Source organism: Sinocyclocheilus anshuiensis, unplaced genomic scaffold (genome assembly GCF_001515605.1).
Source record: "Sinocyclocheilus anshuiensis isolate Anshui unplaced genomic scaffold, SAMN03320099.WGS_v1.1 scaffold1098, whole genome shotgun sequence".
Classification (NCBI taxonomy): domain Eukaryota; kingdom Metazoa; phylum Chordata; class Actinopteri; order Cypriniformes; family Cyprinidae; genus Sinocyclocheilus; species Sinocyclocheilus anshuiensis.
The window spans coordinates 591,867-609,649 of record NW_015538053.1 but is presented as its reverse complement, the minus strand read 5'-3'; the positions used below and the strand labels follow the sequence as shown (position 1 = coordinate 609,649).

The window sequence follows — 17,783 nt, the reverse complement described above, 5'->3', positions numbered from 1 at the left end:
TTTTGCCAATAATTATAATACAAATTGCCACATTTTTGTTTTTAAACGTTAACGCACTTGTTTACCATGAAACTAAATTGTCATTGGGAAAAAAGCGGGATATGTGAAGAAAAAAGTAAATAGAACAAAACATTTTCCAATAAAAATCTAATTGTGTCAATTTATGCAATAAAAAATATAAAAATATGTATTGCGTATATTTGGCATACATAAAATGTTAGCAATGAAATTATTAGCCTTAGCAAAGACAAAGGAGTCTTTTTTTTGCCATCCTCATCTCCACCATAGAATGCTATTAAACACAACATCTTTTGAGATGTATATCCACTGTTGGATATTATTAGTAGACAAAAAAATAAACTAGCTAGAATGTAAAAAGTGCATTTAAAGAGAGTTTAATTTATAAAAGTCCACAGGGCAAAAAAGTGCCCATAGGTGAAGAAACACCCTTGAAGAAAGAGCAAAACTAGAGAGTGATGTTTCTCCACAAGGTCACATCGACTGCAAGAAAAGTGAAAAAAGAAAGGGTGCGACATCCCTCTTTAAATAAAAGAGAGACGAGATAAAAGCCAGTGGGAGAGGCAGAACGAGAGAATAAAGTACAGCTGTTAGGAGTCATTACTTTCTACTTTTCTATGTTCTGACAGCAGAGAGGACCTTTTCTCTCTACAAGGAACCCAGAAACACAAAAGCTCAGCTCTCGGCAGGTATAAGTGTCCCACTCCTCAGATTAGCCTGGGTTAGGTTTAATGATGAGGTGTGAACGCACAGGTCACAAAGGTTCTGTGTTCCACTTCACCCACCGCACAGGAGGAGCAGAGCTGCACCGCTGGAGAAAACTCGAGACAGAAGAGCTATGAAAGAAATGACACAGACTACAATCTAAAAGGTCTTCCACAGGTGAGCTGGCAGGGGGAAAGTTTAAGTCTTTAGAGAGTCAACAGCTTTTGAGTGATGGAAAACAAGATTTCTCCTTGTTCTTTTGAGACCAGTGTACTATGCAGATATGTGTTCACATATAGGTGAAACACTCTTCAGAAATACCTTCTTCGTGTTTAGCAGAAGAGAGTAAGTTATACAGAATGCAGAGGTTATTTACATAAAGTACAGCAAAAGCAGTCTTTTTTTTAATTCTAAGGATCAGATATGTGGTTAAAATCAGTTTTGCTATTGTTAATTAAAACTAAAAACAAATTATTTTCATTAATTGAAATCAAGCTGAAATTAAAAATATGAGATGAAAAAAGCTAAACTTCAAAATGTTGCCTTGGCAACTAACTGAAAAAGGTGATGATTTACTAATAACTGAAATAAAAATAAATCAAAACTATATAGAAATATTAAAAAAAACTACTAATTAAAATGGCATAAGCACATAACAAAATTACTAAAACTTTAACTAACATTAGAATGAAACCTGACAATTTAAAAACAAAAGCTAATTCAAAATACTAATAAATACTAAAATAGTATCTATAAAATACTAAAGTAACACTGGTAGAAATTGGTCATGTAACCTGACTAAAATCGTAAGTTGACTTCAAAATGCAGTCTTCTACAAGTTTACCTTTTTAGTGAGCGAGTCGTCTGAGTCCGGAGGCATGCGTGTGGAGACGTGGAACATGACTTCAACTGTAGAGGTGGCGAAGTAGGGCATGGTCAAACCCGTGCTCTTGTTCCGCTGCAGGCCGCCCATGAAACTACAATGACTCGTTAAGTTCACCTGAACATTGAGGAAAGAGTTTGTCAGGGCCCATGCATTAATATCATATAAAATATTGCACACACAACATTTATTAATGAATTGCCTCCCAGCAATTAATTATCAAGATTTTACCTCCCACCCCAGGCCTGAGACAAAGTCTTCATAGGCCTGACTCCCGGCTGTGTTGGACAGTATCGAGTGCTTGTCTTCCTGTCCCTCTGCCACGTAAAACACAGCAATCTTGTGTGTTTCACGACTGAAAAACGTAAATAGAGAAGAAAGTAAATTTAGGAGCAAAACGAGCGTACACTTTTATCACGTTGTCTCACAGACAGGTAAATGCTTTATTTTTTTCCCGTTTACTCTTAAAAGACCTTTCCTAATAGCTTTAAAAGAAACAATACTGGATAAAAAGTGGCATAACATACCACTGCCTTGAATCCAGATTCTTCAGTTCTCTCAGTAGTTTTCCGTTCTTCTTCAGCAGGTGGAAACTGTTCCTGGAGACAGGACATTTAAACATAAAATCTAATGAAGAGAAATATTCCACCAGATGACGCATCTTTGATCAGGTTAATTAGCTTACACACAGACAGGCGATCAAGAACAACATCCATGTAATGAAAAAAGAAAGATTTCTAGATAGATAGATATAATGACAGACAGAAGAATTGACAGACAATGGAAAAAACAACAGATAGATAGATAGATAGATAGATAGATAGATAGTTTTAGCTATGGTTCACAAACCCTATTTGGAGAAGCGCTGTTCTAGACTGCATTAGATCGCTTTCATTAAGTGGCCGCCTGCTTAATTACCATCTTCCTTGTTTTTCTCACAGACTCACGGAAAATCTGACCCCGCAACAGAAACGCAAATGAAAGCAAACAATGTAAGATCCTGCGCTGAAAACCATCTTATGACACGATGAGCCATAAAACAAAAACTTACACATGATGTCATGAAAAGAAAAAAACAAAAACTTGTAAATCTAAGATAATGCGACTTCTTTCCGTCTGCAACTTTTATAGTTCAGAGTTCAGTTACTTTCTCCCTCTCCCCTTCTTTATCTTTCGCTCCCTCCAAGTGGCCGCGTGAGTCATGTGGAAAACTCCTTTTCTTTGAGCAGGGGTCTCTTTATTAGCTTGTTACAATGTAATGGTCTTCATTTTCTCCATTGAAAGTGAGCCATTTCAGGAGGCGAATGCGCGAACGGCATAAAAGGCCGACATTAGGTGCGAGCTCACACACACAATGGCCTGGCGGATTGCAATGCCTTAGTCTCTGACCACGGATAAATGATACATGAATGCCTGGAGAGCAAAATATTTAACCATTCTCTGTAATACCACAAAATGGAATGGGATTGAACCCTTACAGTCAAATGCAATGAGAAGAACCATTAGGCATTTTGGAGGGGGACGGAAACTGAGGTTTGGGCAGCAAGTGAGCAGCACTGTAGTGTCTATTGGTGGATAAGCTAATCAGAAAGCTGTTGACTGTTTAAAGCAGATTAATGTGGCTCTGCGCAATCAGGGAGAGGTGTGAGCAAACAGGATGTTTACATGCATTATCGGCCTTCAACAACAGCATCACCCAGATTGTGCTAACAAACTCTAGCAAAACAATGTAGTGATTCTTTTGGGAAAAAATGGCAGGATGATTTGATGAAGTGTTGCTGAACACTTAATTCCCAGACCAAAGGATTAAACTATCTGATATGGCAGTTAAACAAAGCTAAGATAAAGACAGAATCGGCAGAATCGTGGTCAGTGGAATTTGTTTGTTATTAGTAATAAACTGCCCAAAAGACTCAATGTTAACTAAAACGGTGGACAAGATGAAGCGAATGACTTTGGGTATTGTACATGAATACCTGCGATGACCGATTCTTGAGACAAGACTTAAAAAAAAAAAAAATTAAAATAGACAGAGCATTAAAAATTGTGACTTGGAGTGCTGAACTCCCGTCAAGTCAGTTGTAACACAAGTAGTGTGCACACTTATACTGATTATTACAGTAATCTGCAGAGAGCGCAAAAAGCCTGCAGAAGATGTTCTTAAAGTATTAGAATTGCATTCTTACAAACATCTTGGGAAATTTTCTTTTGATTTTTGTAAATCCTGGAAAAAATAGCAACTCTAGCATGAGGAAACCACATCGGCCATTATGATGCCTGCTATTAGGACATTTGTTTTTTTGAAGGATTGCTCCTATAGATGTTCGATATTGCAAATTTTTAGGTATCATCCCAAACCTGTAACCAGTAGGATACACCAGGGTTTCCCAACAAGTTCCTGGAGGCACCCCAATAGGGCTGCACGATAAATCGAAATGGAATCGAGAAAGCGATTCGACAGAAGCTGCGATTGTCATGCGTATCTTTCAGTGAAGCAAGGTTCTGTGATCAGCAGTAAATCTCCATCCAAAGGCCAGAGGGCGCTCTCGCGCTGAAACTCCAAATACGCCTGTCGCTGCAGCTGAATAAACAGAAGATTCAACTGCTTTCACTGATTCAACGTGACTAATAAACACACGACTACGGCAATATATTTTTAAGGTTTATCTGAGTTCTTATTATTATCATTATCATTTTCATTAAAATAAAGTATATTTATAATGCAATGCCTTTATCACTGCTTAGAATACTATGAAATATGTTGCGGCCTTATTCTGTGTAAGAAGCCACATCATCTCAGCCTCGCAGAAGAAACCCAGAAAATGCCTATCGCTGCAGCTGAATAAACAGAAGATTCAACTGCTTTCACTGATTCAACGTGACTAATAAACACACGACTACGGCAATATATTTTTAAGGTTTATCTGAGTTCTTATTATTATCATTATCATTTTCATTAAAATAAAGTATATTTATAATGCAATGCCTTTATCACTGCTTAGAATACTATGAAATATGTTGCGGCCTTATTCTGTGTAAGAAGCCACATCATCTCACAGAAGGATTTATTTCAAACACTCGACTGACGTTATGAAGTGAGTTTGGAGTAAAAATATGTTATTAAATGTGGTATTTTCACATGCTTTCAGATGGAGCAGCATTTACTTCACAGAGCCGTAGTTCACTGAGAAGCTATGCAAACAGCTGTCATTATCGGGAATGATTTCTTCGATTTCATAATCGCGCAATAAAATCGTCTGAAAGCACGTGATGATGATTTCCTGCTGATTACAGAACCGTCTTTTTTAACAAAATGCGCATGACAATCGCATTCGATTAATCGTGCAGCCCTACACCCCAATTCTTCACATTTTCAATCTCTTCCTAATCAGACATGCCTGAATCAACTGAGCTCATTAGTAGAGACTCCAAGAAACCTGAAATTGATGGCTCATATAAGGGAGACATGTTGGGCTGGTACACCATCCCAAAAAAGTTTGTTATAAATAGGATTTGTACTTGTGAATATTCTATAACAAGGGTTTTTAAACCTGTCCTGGAAGCCCCTCGGCAATGTATATTTTGTATGCCTGCCTCATCTGTCACACATTATTCAAGTCATCAGCTCATTAATAGAGAGACTGTAAGACCTGAATTGGATGTGTTCGATAAGGTAGACCAACAAAATGTAGTGCTGGGGGGCCTCCAAGACAGGTTTAAAAAAGAAAACCTGCCCTATAGGATTACCAGGCATTTGCAACTGCAATGTGTGTTCAAGAGGTGATTAGCTACCTACCTCTTTTCCCAGGAGTTCATGCCCAGTATGTTGAGGAGAAGTTTGCAGTAGTAGAAGGCCAACTGGGGTCTCTGTGGGCTTGGCTCTTGCTGCACTACGGCCCTCATGTTCAGGTCATTCCCACGATAGAGTGCAAAATCCCGCTCTTCGTCACACTGCTTCAGGATGGCGTTGATGACATCGTTCTCTTGCTTCTCAGACACGCAGGTGGGCGGCGGGGCTGGAATGTTGAGCGGTGCGCCAGTACGTTGCAGGCACTCTGGGCTGGAGTATCCCAGGTACTGCAGCATCTCATCCAGGGCGTCCTCCCCATCCTGCAGGGAGTCCCAGCTTGGGATCACCTCTCTGCACTGCCGTTTGGCCTGTGGGGCCATCAGTTCCAGCCCTGCCTCTTCCTCTTCGTCCACTTCCTCAAGTTCTTCCTCCTCCCCGTCTTCTTTCACCTCTTCCTCATCCAGGTCCTCTTCATTCTCCTGAAAAGCTTCATCCTCTGGTTCTTCTTGACCGCCTCTTTCTAGACTGTCCTCATCTCGGCCACGTTCGCTACCACCCCCTGCTTGATTAGAGGATGAGTAGAGGTGCGAAGTTTGACTGGGAGTGATGCATTGAGGTGGACCATACAGTATAGCTGAGTCCCAGGAGTGTTTTCCGGAAATGTCCCTCACGATCACCCGAACGCAGGCACTGGTGGTGGTGAGGCCAGCTGACATCCCGCCACCGGGCAAGCCGTCTTCTGCCCGGATCTGTAGATAGGACAGCAGGGTGGTGCCATTGAGCACGAAGAACTGCAAGTTGGGTGCGTCGAAAAGCTCAGGGGTCAGGTCTGTGCTCTCGCTGTATGGGTTATCCTGGTTCTCGCATACCTGGCTGGTCAGAGTGGCCGGACCACCACTCATCGGATAGTGACCCAGGTGGTTGACCAGGTGGGATATGACCGTGCGTGCCGCAATTGAAATCAGGCCTTGCTGAATACGGCTCCTCGCTACACAAACACAAAAATACAAAGATGTATTTACAAGAAGTTGTATGTGCAGAAATTTCAAGAGATTTTCAAAGACAACTATAGTGCCCATCATTCATAAAGTTCTACATATCCCTTACTACTTGGGTGTTCATTTCTGAAGTATTTTGGCTAATCTGACCAAGAGTAAAGTACTCTCAAGCTCAGTTTAAATCTATTTGGGATGTTCTAAACTACACAATTTCACAATCAACTTGACTGAACATCTTATTGACCAATCAGTATTATGGAAGCCTTGTATATTCAAGCTAGTTTGGGGTCATCTGGCATAATCAGCCATGTTTCTTACAGAAATTGGCATTTTTACATGCGGATTTAACTGATGGAGCAAAAATAATATAAAATAGAATGTAAAATTTTTAGGACTATTTAAGACTGTTTTTAAGTTGACAAAAAAAGCACAAGACATTGCAATGGCCAGTTATTTTTCTGAATGTGAATGACCACAGTGGTGGAGTTTCAATGTGAACAAATTTAAAGATGCTGCTTTTTAGAGAGGGTTTTACTGTGGAAACTAACAGGATACTGTTACCACACTAACTAAACCACCATTAAACATATTAAAACAAAATCAAAAATAAAATAAAATATCAAAAAAATTTAAAAAATAATAATAAATGAAAAAAAAAAAAAAAAAATCAAAACTACATTTAAATTTAAGTAGTCGACCTCACTAATCAGTTGATCCATCCCCAAATCTATCCTGCAGAATTTAATCAAAAATCAGAAAGTGAGAGGTGGAGAGACTGCAGTGATGAAAAGGTGTTAGAAACAAGTAAAGGAATAGAGTTTAGGCATTCGTTTCATCAGGGATGTAGTGATTTTCAGATCTATCAGTGTTAAACTCCTGCAGAGCTGAGATGAGTGAAGGTGCAGACGGCTTGTGTGAATACAGGGACATTAGGGTGTGATGAAGAATGCAGGATGCCTGGGGAGAGGTGCAGATGCCTCGATGCTGGTAAGAAGCTCCCGATGGAGACACCCCTTCTTCACACACTACCAGAACTCACAAAGAAACCATGCGGAGAGCAGCCCAATACCAGTGCACTCGACGTGCCAGAGGCCCACTCCCCCCAATCAACACACCACACCAATCACATTCAGCGACACTCTCCACCGCCTTAATGAGCCAAAACATTCTTAGACCGGAGCTCTCGGGGGTGAGGGATTTTATCCTGATGAAGCAGTCTTCTGTACGGACCCCCTCAGCCGCCGAGTGCCCTCCGATCTAGCAAGAATCCAGCGCTAGGAGTAATTTCAAGAGTAATGGAGGTAGGAAAGTGGTGGACACATGTCTCACTCAGGGTTGTAATGATTAGTTATTTTCGGCTGATGGAGAGAGACACAGCAACGGCAGCACAGGAAACCAGCCCCCTGCTGTCAATCTCAAACCCGCCCTCTCCCTGATACACACTGAAACTAGCATGAGGGAGCAAACAGATTCGGTGATGACATTTAGCTAGTTCATTCCTGCTTCTTCTGATTTATGGTATGCTTGTTTTAACTACAGAAGGTGATAAAGATAGGAGAAATGGGCTGGGTGGTGGTTAACACTGTGCAACAAGCTCTATTTTTTACTGCAACAGTCAGAAATTATCAATTCAGCTTTTATGTTAATGCAAGTAAAAAGCTGTTATGTAATAAAGTTACAAGGCAAATGAATTTATAGGTCACTTAGACCCACAGTGACATCTCATTGGTCCAAAATTGTGCTTTGCCTATCTACATATTAAAAAGTAATTCATTCTCAAGGGCTTTATGTGAGGACAGAAAAATTACTTGATTATCAAAACTTGTCATGTTGCAACAGGTTAGGACAAGAGGTAGGAAACAGAGACTGGAGAAAGACAAAAGTAAGTGCTGAACTTGACTAAAATATCACATGCATAAACACGAGATTTAAAGGAGGTCAAAACAAGTACAAGAGAGAGGCAGAAGACATGCGCTCACCTTCAGTGACGGGCTGCAGTTTAGAGGAGCGTTCAGATTCAGGTGAATGGAGCGGCTCTGGCTCCTTCAGGTTCTCCAGTAGCAGGAAGGGGTCGTAGTCTGGGCTGCTCAAGTCTGACAGGTGAATGGGGAAGTAATTGGGGTTGCTGAAGCTCTGAGCCCCATATACACAGCCATGGAGGACCTGACAGATGGACAAATGGGTTAGAAATACAAAGAAATAAAGAGTGGGGTGCACTTGTTTATGTCTTTAGTTGTTTCACAGGGTAACGGTACATTCACACAGGGCATCGGCATCAAAGCTTGACGGAGGGTGTGTCTGAAGCTTGGCGCTGACGCGATCGTCATAGTGACAACAGCCAATTACACTGGACCGCAATTAGGTTATTTGCATAAGGCGATCTGATTGGCTGACGCCTCCATTGGCGTTTGAAAAGTTGAGAAATTTTCAATTTCTGCCGCGAGCAACGCCAGTGTTGCGACGCCGACGGACCCACGATTCAGTTCGGCAACACATGACATCACCCATTGAAAGTAAATGAGAAGCATTAACGCCAAAGCCCTGTGTGAATGTACCGCATTCACAGACAAAAATAAAAAAATATGTAAATCGAGATATAAAAAATATGTTTAATAGCAGATGTGAGTGTTGGCCTCGTACTTTATAGATGCAGCTAAGGACGGATTTGTCAGTTTTCTCATTGTCTGAGGCTCTTTGGACCGGCTGCAGGAGAGTTTTTGGAGGTAGAGCCATCACCCAGTCCAGCAAGCACAGCAGCAGAGACACAACCAGCTGGAAAGATATAAAGTAAAATAAATACAATTATTATCAAAATTATTAAAAAATAAATGCTTTCTATTTTGATATATTTAAAATTGTAGTTTATTCCTGTATAATAATTAAAATAATAATTTTCAGCAGCCATTACTCCAGTGTTAAGTGTCACATGATCCTTCTAAATCATTCTAGAAATAATTCTAATACGCTGATTTACTGCTCAAGAAACATTTCTTATTATCAGTGTTGAAAACAGTGCTGCTTAATATTTTTGATGAAACTGGTACATTTTTATTTATTTATAATTAATTTCAAATAGATTTTTTGGTAACAAAGTCTTTACTGCCACTTTTGATATATATATATAAATATATATTCAGGTGTACACCTTTATGATATGTCAGTCAATTTGGTGACCAATTTAAAGAAACAGTACACCCAAAAATGAAAACTCAGCATCACCCTCATGTCACCCAAAACCGGTATGACAATTTCAGCCTCTTTCTCGCACAAACCCATCAAATTGCTTCAGAAGACTTATAATGTAGCAAACACAGTGTAAGAACAGGAAAATTACTTGATGTGTTGCATCTACTGTAGATAGGACAAACTGTTCTGTTTTTAGGTGTACTTTCTCTTTAATAAAAACCATTATGAGCTGCTGGTTGGAAAAAAAGCATTTATTTCACATGTACACGAGTGTGTTCTTTCATTGTGTTGGGGTACATACCCTCTTATCCAACTCATGAGGGGAAGACTCTGTGGCTGGAAGAAGGTAAGTGATGGTTGCAATAAGGACCTACAAAGCAGGAAATTAACATTAGTATCTATTTAACAAATCCAAACCAACTTAAAATTCAGCTTACTTGCACTGTGACTGACTTTACCTCCACTATTTTCTTTGGAGTGTCTGGTGGGAATTTCTGCAGTTCGTCCACATAATTTATGAGCAGGTGCAGAATGTCAGAGGCCACCAAGGCAACAGTTTTATTTGAGAACTGGAAGGAAGGTATTAGGGGTTAAAATGGAGGCAATCAGCAACTTTAATGTGCTCAGACATGTGTGGAGGAAAACTGCAAAATTGTGTCGTGGGCCTCATCTGAGCTGATTAAGACGGGATGAGTCTTTGCCTAATTCTGCTTCATGGAACGCACCCAACAGAGAGCCCCTCATGTCTAACCCTCCACTGACACCAGATTCTCCAAAAAGCCAATAGAATTGACCCGATCACAAACAGACTTTTCTGATTGGACCAGAGTTTGAGTATGTGTGTGTGTCTGTTGGCCCTAGCCTTCATTTCAGACAGAAATGTAATAATTCCTCGAAGTCTCTGAAGCGTGCATTCTTCAGTGGATTAGCCTTCTGTCTGTGAGAAGCAGAGAAGCCAAACATGTTGACGGTCCAGATTTAGGAAGGCTGGTAGGGGTGGGTGCAGGGAGTATGGAATAATCTTCTTCTGGATGAACAGAACACACTTGTGCCAGTGCAGTGAGCCCAGGCATCAGGAACGGCTTCAGAAGACTCAGGCCAAGGGCAATGCCATCATTTCTCTGCTGTGCTCACTTACAGTACATTGCCAGTGAAGGTTCTTTTACAACACAGATGCTTCTATTCTGTTTATAATCAATCTTTAACAGCAGAATATATGTACATTTTGTTGTATAACCAAGCATCTGTTACCTTGAGAGTGACACAGATGACATTGAGCGCTTCTTTGATCTGCGGATGCTGAGTGCCATGAACCAGCTCTTCACAGAGCCAAATACCCAGACTACAGAGAGCCACAGACCTGAAAAAAAAAACAAAAAAAAACCAAGATATAAATTTAATTTAAAATAAATTGATAACTTCCAACACATTTAAATTAAACATCAAACATTTTACAAATGCACAATCTCATGCTTTAGATATGTAGATGTTTTTGTGCTTTAGATATGGAAATGGAAATGTTTACAATGTGACAAGCAAAAACATTAAAAGCATTAAAAAAGTAAGAAAAATATTTTTTTCATTACTTTAATTTACTTTTTTATTTATTTTTATTTTCATTCTGTCTTTACGGTCACTTATTTTTTTCATTTAAAAAAATAAATCTAACAAGGAGGAAGCACTGACCTGGAAAACACAAGACCATTCCAATAACAAAAAATCCAAATCATAAATTTAGAACTATAATAATACATTCCTGATGCAATAAACTATACAAGCCACATAAAGGGATCAATTAATCAATTATACACTCACCTGTTAAAATTTGATTTATGTTTATGGAATTGGTATGATGCACTTTAATGCACAATGTTTTCTGTCTGCTGCTGTATGCTCTGGATTATTTGAGTGTTTGTGTTAGTGACATTCACGTTTACAGTATCTTTTTTTGTCATAACCAACCTGACCTTTTGTCCTCTGGTTGAAATTTTATTGGTGACATTTCATACTGCTTGATTTAGTTACTACAGTAGGTAGTAATGCCTATTACCGCCGCCGTGAGGACACAGTCACATGTGAAACTTGTTCTTGAATTCACCACCATGTGGCACAAAGGGACATTTGACACCATTGCTCAATAAAGATGGAATGGTTACATTTTAACTTGTAAAGATACAAAATAATGAAATAAATCAGTGGTAATATTACAATAATTGGCTAATAAAGCATTATGACATTTAATCTCAAATTATTCATCATAATGTTCCAGCTATCTGACCACTGTAACAGTGAAATATTACAGTGATGGCACTGCTTGAAGTGTGCTGACTTTTTATTGTACAGTACCAGCCAGTATTAACTTTGAATGTTTAGATTACATTTAAAGAGGTGTGCATTATGCCATAAAAAATAAAACGATAGAAAAGGTAGCTTATTGTTAGGAAGATTTTGAGTGTTATAGGCTAGGCCTAGTTCTAACACATATTTTGGCACTATTGTCACATATGAAAGGTTTGAAACTTACATTTAATAATTCGTTGATGCATTTCAGCATTTCACGCATACTTATTCATTATCTGTCCTTTTTTTAAATGTATTGCAGGTTTTCATATAGAGTCATATACCTTGTGTGATTTGATGTAAAATGAGGAATACAAAATATGATTTGAAGCCAATGTCATTTATAAGTTTCGTCGTGCGGGAGATCCATCCAAAATGTAAAAAATAAAAAATGAATTAGACAACACAATACAACTTAAGAATTTTGTCATTTAATGAGATATGTATTACATATTCATTTACATGTTAGCCTTTTGTGAAAATTATTTTGCAGATGTGTGCAGATTTGACACATTTCTCTAAATGACAGAAAACAACGGCTGATTCACAACTTTCGTTTCCAAGCGCAGAAATCAGGTGCATTTAAGCTTTGTGGTGTCCAAAACTGATGACGTATATTCACAATAAGCTACAGAATACATGTAAGACTCAACCTATTAAGGGCTAATAACGACAGTAAGACGTTAATAATGTATGAGCATGCTTTGGTTCATTTTTAAGAAATGACTTAAAAAAAATTATCTGCATGATGCCACTGATTATTTTTATTATTGCGAAGTGAGACGAATGAAGAGCGTGTCTCTCTTGTTGCTTGGTTTTGTTTTGTTTCATGAGAGATGCGGAGCGTCCGTGATAGAGAGAAAGAAACTGGCTGAAAAAGACACGCATCTGCAAGAGAGACAGAAACTTTTGTTCTTAATTTTTATGCTGCTTTGTACTGTTTTCATTTGGAACTGTTTTAATTGTACGTGGCAACCAGTGTTGGGGAAAGTACTTTTAAAAGTAATGCATTACAATATTGCGTTACTCCATACAAAGTTACTTTACTAGTTACTTGAAAAAGTAATCCGATTACGTAACTCGCGTTACTTGTAATGTGTTACCCCCAACACTGGTGGCAACACTGCAGTTCTTGTGGCAATACAAATGTAAAAATATATTGCAGTAATAAGAATGCTGTATTTCTAATTTTACATCAAATCATGCAGTGAATACACGCAAACCTATAATAAAACTGTCCCGAGACTTCATGTAATCATTTTTAGTTTCAGTATTCTTCTTAAAAAAATGAATTTTATATTTAAGAAAAATACTATTTAGTTATTATTTTTCTTATTTTAGTTTTGTCATTTTAGTCATTTATATAAGGAATGTAGCATTCTTACATTAATGCAGAGATAAATGTTGCCTATTTCTATAATTATTATATTTATTTAATTATGTTTTTTTAATGTTGAAATGTAATATTGTTGTTGATATGGTTATCACTGTCAATCATCTCAAATTTTGTGAGTGATAATTTAACGGATAGGCTACACTCCTGCATTTAAATGAAGCTGGTTGCATTTTAAAAAAGCTCATTCTGGTTGAGTACCATCTTTACATGTAGTATTTTGCAATCAGTAAGGACAGGCAAATTATTTAATGTGACACACCTAGCTAAGATGACATGTTTTTTCCCCACACTTTTTTATTTAGTGGAAGAGGAAATGATGTGGAGAGTGTGGGGGAATGGGATCAGGAAACGCTGCGAGCCAAATTCAAACTTGTGTCGTTTACCTAAGCACCACAGCACAACATGTCAGAGTAAATGTGGTAACAAGTCACAGCTTTGACTAGGACAAGGTGTTTGAGTTCAGGGCTTGTACCTCGCTGGTGCAGAAGGCTCATCTCTGGCAGAGGTCAGGATATGCTTGATTATATGCTCCTGAAACAGAAAAACAAAACAATCACTGTTAACGGGGTCATATCATACTTGATTTATTTATTATTTCTTTAAAGTTTTGGGTGAATTTCACACTTTTAAAAGCCCTAAAAATGAAAACATAATTAAAATAGTTTTGTTTTAATATGCATATAATTAAAAAAATGAGATACTAGTAAAACATCTAATTTAATACAATAAAGCATAATCGATATACATCACCAGTCAAAAGTTTGCAGTGTAAGATTTTTGAAAGTCTTTTAGGGTCACCAAGGCTGAATTGAAACAATTTAAATAACGGTTTTCTATGAAAGCTTGTTTTTAACTTCAATTTTGAATTTATTTCTCAGAGAAAGGTTTTTGTTCTCAGAAATAAAAAGTGAGATAAGTTGCAATAACCTTTTAATTTTTTTATCCTGTGGTGGAAACAAGCTTCAAGTTCCACAGTTGTCTGTTTAAAATTATTTTAAAATGTAATTTATTCCAGTAATGACAAATCTGAATTGTCAGCAGACATTACTCCAGTCTTCACATGATCATGAACAATTCTTTTTATCAATGATGAAAACTTGCTGCTTAAGATTTTTATGGAAAGGTGACACTTTTTTTTCTTTGATGAATAGAAAATTCAAAAGAACAGCATTTATTTGAAATAGAAATCTTTTGCAACGCTATAAATGTCTTTACTGGCACTTGTGATCAATTTAATATGCCCTTGCGTCAGAACAAATAGACAATTCTGAATGGCAGTCAATGAAAATACAGGGTGCATAAAATCCTGTTCAAGGAACCGGCGACTTCCTGATACTGATCAATTTCATTCTATCTAGAGAGTGTCAGATAATATGTACCCATTTCTTAGCCACACAGACTTTCACACAGCACATTCGCTCACAGAAACATACACAACACTGCACACACTCCCACCAGAGACATAGATGCACAGAGTGAGATAATGCAGACAGACAGACAGATAATGATCAGAACCGCTCACAACACTCAAAATCTGACATAAAACCAGCAATCTGGCAACTCGGAACGTGACACATCCAACCATCTGGAAAAGAAGCATCTGCCCGCGCACACACACGCACAGAAAAAGGATCACGTTAACCACCATCTTGTCATTCATGGTCTGCTCCTGGTTATCAGATGCCATCATGCGAATTTCTGCATGTGAGTGACGGACGCCTCCTCGCATGGCATTAGCTCCTTACCGTCGCTCGGAACAACACAGCAACACAATAACAACAGCCCTATGGAGTTTGGGTCAATGCAGCTTGCATTGCTGATCGCCCATTAGCACATTAGAGTCGGCAGGAACAATTACAGGAGATTTCCCTGCACTCTAAACAACCGTTGGAGTGGCATACATTCAGCCACTTGGATCTGCATAAGGGCAGGCGGTGGATCAGAGGTTAAACACAGACTACAGATATAAGCACATAAGGAAGTCCTGATTGAAGGCTGGTGGTTGAATGTAGCCCCATGATATCAGAGATTATTTTTTAGGAAAGATGCACAAAATCGCTTATTTTCCAATTATTAGTTGATGGTTTGTCAGAACAACCAGTCAGTTCAAAAGCTTTTCTCAGACTAAAGTGCAACAGTTTTGGTTCGCATGGTATGGATTATAAATATTTATAGTGAATAATGAAAAAAATCTAATAATAAAAATGATATTATTATTATAAATGCACTATTATATTAATTGCTCAAAGCATTTGTCCTATAATATATATATACATATATTAAATAATTAAATAAAAAAATTATTAGAATTATTAATAAAGTTCATATATAAATAAAACACTTTAAATATTCTAAAAACTTTTATAGAAAGGAAAAAAGAGGTAGATAAATAGCCTCACTAATGCATCCATGCGTCCTGACCCATCAATATTTTTTTTTCTTGGGGCAGGTTTTGATACCTTGACATCTGTGAATTTCGTCATGAGGATGTCAGCTGTTGTAGGGTGCAGGGCAGGAAGTTCACTGTACAAGTTTGGGAGGCACACCAGGGAGCCCAACAAGATCTGAGCCTCCACCCGTGGAGCCTGGGAGAAAGACCAAGAAAAGAGAAAGACAAAAGCAATTAACAACAGCTACAAAGTCACATTGGGTGTAACATTTGCAAACACATGTGCATATATGTTAACACATGTAGAGGCAGTGATATCTGGAAGCAGTTCGGTGGTTTCTCACATTGAGGGACGAGCAGGCGGTTACACGGCTCGCTGCCACTATGAAGTTCAGGATGAGCATTGTGGCTCCCGGAAGACCAATAGAGAAGAATCGTGGTGAGCAGTGCTTAATGATGGTGTTCACAATGTCCTGTAAGGCAAAGAGAAAGAGGTCAACACAAAAGTTTTGAACAAAGTTGGCAATCCACATGGAGACCAGGTACACACAAACACACCTGGTCTTGATGAAGCAGGCCACAGTGCATGATGTAGTAGAAGTGCGTAAGGAAGTCAGAGTTGGGTGAAACATCCTGTCTTCTCTTCATTATCTTACAGATGAGCTTATAGGCGTGGAGTTTGCCCTGCTTATAGCGTTCACCCAACATAGTGGCCTGCACACAGACAGCACAAAACCTTTATGATAGATAGATAGATAGATAGATAGATAGATAGATAGATAGTAGGGGTGTAACGGTACGCGTATCGTGTACCGAACGGTTCACGGGCAAATTCCAAATGGAAGTGATCATCCCTATCCCCTTGGAGTGGGGACTTTGGAGTGAGCAGGGCACGTGCGTGCCATTATGTAGTTAGGGTTAGGGTTACCGTTACACCGCGTACCGTTACACCCCTAATAGATAGATAGATAGATAGATAGATAGATAGTGAACGATAGACAGAACCACAGATGGACAGAACTAATAAAGTATGCATAAAAGTCAACTATGTCTTTGCCATTCAGATAAACAGTAAAGGTAAAATATTGCTAAACTCACTTTGAAAAGCCAGGGAGTCAGAATCCGCAGAGGTGGAATCAGATCTGGTGGGGGTGGAGACGACTGGTTGTCAAGGGAAATCCCGAGATTGTCTCTGATCTACAGAGACGGAAAAAAACACAGAGACATAAGGACATTTTTCAACTGGAATTTGATTAGTTACGGCACTGTAAATCATCCTTTCAGAGCACTCTGAAGGACTCTGAGTGTTCACCTTGGCCAGGTTCTGCCAGAGCTCGCAGAGGTAGTCAAAGACCTGTGCATGGATCTCAGGGTCCTTGATGGAGTTGACATCTCCCAGAATGCCAAGCATTCTCCTCCACATCACTGTGGCAACATCAGCATGCCAGCCGGTCAGAGTGCCGCCAGCCATAACACTACAGTCCTCTGTGGGAAATTCGCTGGTTTCTGAAATGTGCAATAAAGCAGGTTCATTACAAAGATGTCAAAGATGCAACAGATAGCGTACTAGCTTGCACATTCCTAGCTAAGTATGTCTGTCTATCTATCTATAAATTACCAAGGTCATCAGGGGTCTGCAGCACAGAGTGGTGCATTTTCTCATCCAGCTGCAAGTCTTTATGCTGGACGTGTTCAGAAGTCAGCGTGGCAGGGGACGGCGTCTGCGATCGTGAACCTCCCAGAGAGTGCATTGGAGATGCGCTCTCAGAACCTGAGGAAATATCAAGCACATCATCTCTTAGATCTCTAAACACGACGACAAAGAATTGTGTCGTAATGTTCCACTGACAGTAATACAGCATACGGGAACAGTGTGACTGATACCAGAGTATTTTTTAGCACGGAATCAAGCAGCAGATGCTTTTACCCAAAGAAAGTTTCAGTACACTTAACATGTAAAATGTTCATTAGTTAAGCTAGTTTGGATAGTTTTGGGTTTACCAAAGGACACCCTATAGTGTTCTTGAAAATAAAGGTTAGAGATTATGCTGTTCATGTGGACTGAAATACGGTATGCA

General features: G+C 38.9%; 1 protein-coding gene across 1 annotated transcript in view; it reads right to left on the bottom strand.

Moving 5' to 3' along the window:
- Positions 1 to 17,783, bottom strand: part of LOC107682070 (ral GTPase-activating protein subunit alpha-1-like) — a 73,086-nt gene that overhangs the window by 22,974 nt on the left and 32,329 nt on the right. Inside the window, exons 21-36 of the mRNA XM_016478453.1 lie at positions 17,324 to 17,476; positions 17,018 to 17,211; positions 16,804 to 16,902; positions 16,264 to 16,419; positions 16,050 to 16,178; positions 15,776 to 15,901; positions 13,789 to 13,847; positions 10,832 to 10,940; positions 10,039 to 10,149; positions 9,882 to 9,950; positions 9,035 to 9,166; positions 8,374 to 8,557; positions 5,403 to 6,384; positions 2,134 to 2,205; positions 1,838 to 1,961; positions 1,568 to 1,723 (exon numbers count right to left, since the gene is read on the bottom strand). Coding sequence (XP_016333939.1) covers positions 1,568 to 1,723; positions 1,838 to 1,961; positions 2,134 to 2,205; positions 5,403 to 6,384; positions 8,374 to 8,557; positions 9,035 to 9,166; positions 9,882 to 9,950; positions 10,039 to 10,149; positions 10,832 to 10,940; positions 13,789 to 13,847; positions 15,776 to 15,901; positions 16,050 to 16,178; positions 16,264 to 16,419; positions 16,804 to 16,902; positions 17,018 to 17,211; positions 17,324 to 17,476 — 2,855 coding nt within the window. The remainder of the gene's footprint in view (positions 1 to 1,567; positions 1,724 to 1,837; positions 1,962 to 2,133; positions 2,206 to 5,402; positions 6,385 to 8,373; positions 8,558 to 9,034; positions 9,167 to 9,881; positions 9,951 to 10,038; positions 10,150 to 10,831; positions 10,941 to 13,788; positions 13,848 to 15,775; positions 15,902 to 16,049; positions 16,179 to 16,263; positions 16,420 to 16,803; positions 16,903 to 17,017; positions 17,212 to 17,323; positions 17,477 to 17,783) is intronic.